The sequence below is a fragment of the Phragmites australis genome, chromosome 2 (assembly GCF_958298935.1).
Source record: "Phragmites australis chromosome 2, lpPhrAust1.1, whole genome shotgun sequence".
Lineage (NCBI taxonomy): Eukaryota > Viridiplantae > Streptophyta > Magnoliopsida > Poales > Poaceae > Phragmites > Phragmites australis.
Genome location: NC_084922.1, coordinates 38,585,436 through 38,593,608, shown reverse-complemented (window position 1 = coordinate 38,593,608; position 8,173 = coordinate 38,585,436). Strand labels below are relative to the sequence as shown.

At 45.8% G+C, this 8,173-nt stretch overlaps 1 protein-coding gene across 1 annotated transcript; it reads right to left on the bottom strand.

Annotated features, from left to right (window-relative positions):
• Nucleotides 1-333: 333 nt before the first annotated feature.
• LOC133908739 (large ribosomal subunit protein uL13c-like) lies at nt 334-2,888 on the bottom strand. The gene is made up of 4 exons (XM_062350880.1): nt 2,540-2,888; nt 1,779-1,964; nt 1,334-1,504; nt 334-686 (listed from the first exon to the last, which is right to left on the bottom strand). The coding sequence occupies exons 1-4, from the start codon at nt 2,753-2,755 to the stop codon at nt 570-572; spliced, it is 690 nt and encodes a 229-aa protein (XP_062206864.1). The 5' UTR covers nt 2,756-2,888; the 3' UTR covers nt 334-569.
• Between the last annotated feature and the right edge of the window lie 5,285 nt (nt 2,889-8,173).

Here is an 8,173-nt window from a genome sequence, read left to right as displayed (position 1 = left end):
TACTTAAATGAGAACATAACCTCAGCATGTATGGTATTTTCTTTCAGCATCTCGAAAGCTTCTACATGAGATTTCCACGCGTTTGTAGCATTTAGGCAAATTGCACAGTATATTTACCAACGTTCTGTATGACATATAGCACATTAGAGTCAAGGAAGCTCCTATGTTTAACAAACACATAAAAGGAAAAATTACTGCACCCTACTGCCCTAGTTTAGTGAAGTTGATTGGCTTTTAGGGTAGGTCCCCATTCCCAAATTGCACCTTCTGAATTTGAGCCGATCAATGAAACCATCTACCATCCCATCTCAGGTCAAAATTTACAAACTTGAATTGAACAAACAGAAATTTTGGGATGATTTAAACCGTACCAGATTAGTATATTACATGACTAGTCATCGGGTAGAAATATGAACGGAAGATTTTTAATCTTTGGGAGGAAAATCAAATTACAAAAAAATTTAGACTCAATCTGGCAGACGCGTGAATTAGGATAGCATTCCAAACACTGGGCAAAACCTTGAGAAGAGGAATTCATTGCTGCATCTTTTTCAGTCGACATGGATTCTCTAGTCAGTCTTCTGTATTCTTTTATCCCTGATAGGCAGTGGAACAGGCTTTTGAGCCTCGTGCGGATGTTCCGTTCCTTTGTAAACCTTGAGGTGGGTAAACAGCCTTCTTCCCAGCTGCAAAATGTTCAAAATGGTAAGCAGAATAAATAGAATAAGTATATAGTATACGCAATATGAGTTCAACTAAACGTGCCACCAACATGAAGAACAAAGTGGCCAGAGTAGAATGCTTCAGATGACAAAATACTTTCTAGCCAAAATAGAAGTTTCAGAGAACGCATCTGGTGCTTTGTTAGCCATGCCATCCAATCAATCAAATCTAAAAGCATATATTTTGAAGCACATGCAACACACCATACAGTCAGCATGGACAGGGCATCTGTAAAGTTACACATCAAACGCAAGGAAAAACTACTTGACAAGATCGAATCAGATAAATTGGTCCGGATTTGTGACTGTTGTTCAACAACAGTATTCCCTTGAATTTTAGTCATGGGATGCATGCTGAAGGTCCTGCATATGCTGAAGCATGAACAAGGCTATGGTTTGATGTACCTCAGGATTAACCATCAAAGTTCAAACAAATCACTCCGCAGAGATGCTAATTAATACCAAGATGAACATAATACTTTAGATTTTGAAAACAAAGGTCAAACTGAAAATTGGTCGTCATTTTCATTTTTTTTTATATGCATTAAGCTATGTATATGTACACCTGATGCAATAAGCTAGTTAAGAAGTGCTACAAGATGATGTCTTACCCTGCCCTTGGGAAGCATGCCACGCACTGCATGTTCAATGATTCTTTCTGGAATCCTTTTCTGAAGCTGGTCAAATGTTTCTACTTTCATTCCTCCAGGCCGTCCAGAGTGCCTCCTGTAGAGCTTCTGTGACCGCTTTTTACCAGAAACAGCAACCTTCTCAGCATTAACCTATTCAAACATAAAAAGTGTTCATAACTTTCAGCATGGTAGGACACGAATGCACATATCTGTGTGGTAATGAGTCTTCAGAGATACAGCAGTGTCAAAAGAACCACATTAACATAAAACACAATATCAGTTTCAAGATGACTTGTGGTGCTTCTTTGTCTCTGCTCCTAATGTTATGGACCTTCCTCTATTTTTCTTTAAGGAACCTGAGGGGAGTAGAGTACCTACTGTGCATGATAATACTATAGCTATTCTGGAGGAAAAACATGCATACCACAATAACAAAAGCACCCATGTCCACACTTGGAGTGTATGTGGGCTCATTCTTTCCTCTGATATGTACTGCAATGGTGGATGCTAGCCTGCCTAGAATCTTGTCCGTTGCGTCAACAACGTACCATGTCTTTTCAGTAGTTACATGATCTGCAGCCTTAGGATACCATGTTGTATTCCATATGTCCTGCACAAATTAAATTGCCAATCAAGATTGATGTACAACAAAGGTAATTCAAAAGAAGCGAGAACAGCACATGTTACCAAAGAACTGTTCACATTGTGTCGTTACTAAATGATTCTAAACAGCACTAGAAATGAACAAGCTGGTGACGAATCATAGCTAAATATTTCGAGGTAATCAACGATTGCATAACATGTAGTAAGAATTTTCACCAAGGCTTCCTTTCCTTCCTAATTTCTCATGCAACATCTATTACTTCAATTCCATCAAGTGACTCCCTCTTTTTGCTAAGTTCATTTGAATTGAATCCTCTTTTACCATATAGCAGCCCGTAGATAACTTTGGACGTGACAGTATGTGATATATAGTATGTAAGCAATAACATTTAAACTTGTTTATTCATGCAAGTAAAGGAACTGACTGAAATGGACTAAGGAGACCGAACCAATCGATGAAACTGAAAAAATTGAGATGTACAGTGCCCATTGCAACAGCCTTATAGCACTACGATAGGATTTCAGGGGCTGCGTGCAAGCAGCAGAACGACGCCTAATGTTTCAGGAGAGGAAAGACCGTACGGGGCCGCAGAGCTCGTCGCCCTCGAACATGAAGCGCTCCTCGCGGGGCACGAGCGCGGAGAGCGGCTGCCTCTTCTGCTTGTCGCTCTGCTCGCACCGCACGGACAAGCCGGCCACGGCGGCGCGGCGCGGCGCGTGCCTGGCCAGGCGGCTGTGGCGGGGGAGCGGGGCGAAGGCGGAGGAGAGGAACGCGGAGGAGGCTACGGTCGTGGCCATTGCGCCGGCGTGAGCGAGCAGGAGAGGGTCGAGGAGGCGTCGACGACGGGAAGGGTTCAGTGGGATGCCGCTGCCATTTCGCTTCGGGGTGGCCAGGTGCGGAGTGTTGAGTGGATAAGGGGATAGGAGGGGAGGGAATTAAAGGGTTTTTTTATAAATCTATGTCATACCATCTAATAATCGGTTAATCCCTAATATAGAGAACACGTAAAATCTAAATTTATATATTATCGACACAACTATAATAGATAAAAAATATAATAAATTATTTAACGATAAATCATAGAATTTTTTTATAGGGAAGAGAGGAGAGGCTTTTTTTTTGGAAAGGGAAGAGAAGCTTAAGCGTAAGATATGGGCGTCATGGCCTGATGGGCAAGCTTATTGGGCCATCTCTATCAGCTCACAGCCTGCAGCTGCATCGTTCAAAACAGTAGCTTCAATGGTTCTCACTTCTCGGACCCTGATTCCATATTTGAAATTGCTGCAAGTATTGAACTGTCTCTTCAAATTTCTTTTATTCCAAACAGGCCTTGCTGCAAAATCGAACTGCTTAATATAGTTTCGCTTACTCCTGACAGGAATATGGTTGGTGTGAATATTTAACTATAACACACACACATATGTGTGTATGTATGTATGTATGTATATGGTATATCATATATCTGATGGATACCTCTGGATATTGTGGATCTGGATCTGCGGGACCTGATATACTCGGAGATCATAAAAATCTATACTAGTAAGGTCTCGATTGGGTTAACCGATTTGAGTACGACAAGTATCTAAACTAGATTCGACTGTCTTGCTTTGACCGATAAGATGAATGACTCCTTATCGACTACGGCTAGAACTAAGGTGGCGCTAGGTGGCGCCAAGACCCTTTTATAAGGCGGGGACCCTTACCCCTGAGGAACACAAGACAGATCAACGACTACACAACTCAACGCAAAGTATCAAGACCCTAGTTTTGGAGATACTCGGTGACTTCAACATCAGATTAGTTTAGATCCGATCTACTCTATTATAATAGGTTTAGCCAACTTGTACTCGAGACAATCTTTATACAGCATCATCCACACAGGATGTAGGGTATTACTCATCTCCAGGGGATCGAATCTGTATACATCACGTGTCTTGTTTTCTGCTTGATCCCTAATCTCGTGACTACAGTTCAATTACAAACACATTGTCAGAAACTAATCTTTGATAGTTGGTGCACCAGGTAGGGACCTTCATCTGTTTTTTAGGATCGATCATGTCTCAAGTGCGCGTTCATGTTGGATTCTCCGATATGGCTTCTACGACCACTTTGAGTCGACGACGATCATCTTTGCATCACCTCATTCTGGTTCAAAGATCACCTTCGGAACAATGGCATACCGCTGGAACCATCAAGGTGAACTAATTCACACCGGTATCATCGAGTCCAACCCATTGGACACATATCGCAAAGTGTGACACCTCGAGTGGGATTCCAAGGAACCTAACGTTCTTCAGTTCATGGACACCAATAGCGATGGCCAAAGTCAGGAAAGTGGCAATGACGTCTCCCTCGACAGCCAGAGTAGCCAAACATATCGATTCATGTTTATGGCCGGCGCCGATGGCACACCTGTTGAGCAAAATGTGGAGGATCTTGACACCATGATGAATGATGGTAAAAAAATCCCCGAGAACCCCGCAGCAACAGCTGGGACTCCATAGGCCCCCGATACCACCCATCATCAATGGACGGAGGAGAATTAAGAAACTATAATATTCTATGTCGACTTGGCCTGGGAACGTGTGCTATGCAGGTGGTGCCCCCACCCGTAATGATTCCAAGATCGAGGAATGAACTCTCTCAACATAGCGAATGTGGAGCAACATTGTCTCGACCACACCTAAGTATGGCAGTGGTGTTTTCAGTACCCTAGAAGATGACGTCCATAGTGCTCATATGATTATGAGGTTCTTCCCCAAGTTGGATCCGACGAACCCCCTAACCCCGATGGTCAATCAACTCAAGACTCTGCTTGATGCGGCTTAGACCCAGGCAGCTCGAGTGAATAACCACAGCGGCTCTAGGCACCCAGCTAGCAAGTCGTTTGTTCGAGGAGTCACAGACGCGGACATCCCCGGATCGAGGATCCAGAACAGGAAGCTTGGGTGGTCGAGCTTGAGTGCAGTCCTACGGGCCAGACTATAACCAACTAGGAAGACCAAAGGAACTGTATCCCTCATGATAAGCACAACCTACGGACAGTAATAGACAACCGTCATGAGGAATGTCACGATGACGACCGTCGTTCTAACGATTGCAAACCTTCAGGATGAGACGGACAACGTGACTCCCCTGTTCAAAGGAACATGCATAACAGTCCTCCTCTATCTCCTCCTGAAGAATTCAATGGAGGTTGTGAAGCCTTCGCACCCAAGCTCTGGTCAACATGATGGCCTAAGAAGTTCAAGGCGGGTCTGATCCAGAAGTACGATGGGAACTTCAACCCCAATGAGTGGTTATGGATCTACACCACTGTTATTCGAGTGAACGGTGGCAAAAATAAGGTATTGGCCAATTAACTACTAATTGCTGTCGATGGACCTGCAAGGTCCTGGCTGTTGAACCTACCGCCCAACTTGATCCGATCGTGGGTTGAGCTGAAGGCTCAGTTCATCGACAATTTTTAGGGAACGTTCGAGTGCTCAGGAACGGAAGACGATCTCCATCAGCTGAACCAAGGTAAGGACGAGTCCCTTCAGGACTTCATTCGCAGATTCAGAGATAGGCACAATACAATCCCGGACATCTCCGATAGCTCGGTCATCATCGCATTCAAGCAAGGTGTCAAGGACAAAGAATTGGTTAGGAAGCTTGCTACCCAGAAGATCAATACACTGAAAGAACTCCTCAAGATGGCCGACAAGTACAAAAAGCATGCTAAAGCCCAAGCACATTCCCAAAAAATCCTTAGTCTGGCAAGGATAAGCCCGAGTCCTCAAAGAATGATGGGAAGAAAAATAAACCTGGTGACAAGTGTAAGGGTCCGAACATGACGTGGCTGTGATCGGTAGGAGCAAGTAGCATAACACCGGTGATAATAAGGGCCTGAGCCGTGGAGGCGAAAAAAGGTGTCTTGTCCATCGGACCAACCATCACAACTTTGACAAATGTCACATCATAAAAAAGAAGCTCGATGACAAGCTTAATGCTGCTATTGCTGAGTACCATAGCAAATAAACCAAGCTATATGCCAAAGACGATGAGCCTGAATTTTGCGGGACCAACCAGAGCTTGGCACACATCTTCAGAGGATCCACGTCATACGATTCCAAGATGCAGTACAAGGCGGTTGAAAGGGAAGTCAACCTAGCTCTAACTAGACCTCTCTAATACCTTAGGTGGTCGGAAGTCTCGATCACCATCGACCAAGCTGACCACCCAGGCGCAGTTCCACACCTGGGCCGATATCTGGTTGTGGTCCAAAGCCTACTATCCTCAACATCAAAGTCCATAGGACCATGGTCGATGGAGGTAGCTCGCTTAACCTCATATTGGCTAAAACATTAAACAGGATAGGAATCCAAAGGTCAAAGCTCAAGACAGGAGTTAAGCCTTCATAGTATAACTCAAAACTCATCGACCATGCCCCTTGACCAGATCGAGTTATTGACCACTGTTGGTGTAAAGAATAGTGGGGTCCACTCGCGGGTGGACCCATGCCAGTAAGATATCAGCAGGTGTTGTATGCCATGTTTGTCGGGAACCGTGGTCACCCCGCGCGACCAGCCAGCGACCGCACGACCAGCCAATGACCGTGCAACCAGGCTCTTCGACCAAGCTCCGCGACCAGTCTCCTCTGGTCGCGGGGCAGGTATGTGTCTAAACAGTCTAATCACAATAAATACTTTTTCACTTGAGTATTTCCCTTCACCATGTCCTCTTTCTGGCCGACCAAGGCATGGTCGACGCAGAGCTGCCGTGTCCGGTCCCGTAGCACTAAATGCTATGGGACGGCCTGACAAGCGTGTCAGGAGGCCTTTTGCAGGTGTGCAGGCGACGCGTGGGGATGGGACAGGGCAGTCTAGGCGATCGTGATAACACAGGCAGTGGAGCGATGGGACAGGCTCTGTAGCGCCATAGAGCAAATGGGATACGTCTCCTCTTAGTAATGATGGGCCTAGGTGGGAAACTCTAGCTAGGCCTAGGTCTATGTCGTGACTCAAGTGTAACTCTTCTCTCCCTCTGATATATAAAGGGAGGAGTACCGAGCTTGTAAATGAATGGGCCTAGAGGCGAAAGAGGCCAAGAAGAAGGCTTAGCAAGAACACCATCTGTAACCAACTTAGACCACAAGAAAAGAATACATATGATGTAGGTCTATTACCTTAAGGGCGGCCTGAACCTGGATAATTCTCGATGTTCTTGAGTTGCACATACACAAACAAATTCAGTAGGCACTCCACGTACAAAGATCATGCACCCGCCGTCCGATACACCCCGGAATCACTGTCAGGGATTTACCCTCGACGTTTGGCGCGCCAGGTAGGGGGCGCGTTTCTGAGTTCGGGATCCAAGTTGCTGTAAGGTGTTGTTCATTGGGTATAACCCAGATGGAGCTGATATGTCCCAAACTCAGGACATCGGATCAGGATCCGAAGGCTTCGTGAGGCAACGGGAGGCAGCAGAGGCATCCATGCTCCTGGCACCAAGGAGAGCTTATGGACCGTAAGCTCTGGGGGAACGGGCTTCTTCGATGGAAACCCCACCAGGAGGATTGCTCACCGCACCGGGACTGCTACCCCCCAGCCCCATGATGTGAACTGAAACCATCGGGCAGGTATGATTCAATTCGTCAAAAGAGTATTGGAGAACTAATCGCGTGTGTCGCTTCTCCGAGCAAGTTCAACCCAAGGACAAACAGAAGGGTCTGCACCTCGAACTTTCTGCATGAGTAACGACCACTCCCCGTTGAGTACTAGTAAGGAAGGCAACTTACCAGAATCTTAGAAAGGTAACCCTCTCCCTTCCCGATGCTGACCACCCTTCGATCAGAAGGGGGAATCCTTGTTCTACCTTGCAGGATTTCAAAGGGCCACGGATGCGGTACTAGTCGCTAAAGCGAGGCATGCTTTCCTCCGACCAGGAAGGAGCGACCACAGGACCATGCATCGTCAGGTACATGGTTCAGTTCTTTTTTTTCTAGTTATTAAATACGAAGCAGAGTATGAGAGCCTCATAACCGAAACACGAGCATCACCCGCGCGGGGAAAAACACCTACTAGCAATGAGGGACTCGCTACTAGGTGTAACCCCGTTGCTAAGGGGTTTTCAGTACTCGGACCGAACAATAGCGACATACCTCTACGAAGTGAGAAAGCTAGAGCAACGCTCCACCGGCCGGGAAGTCACACACGTCCCTCGCAAGGATTTGT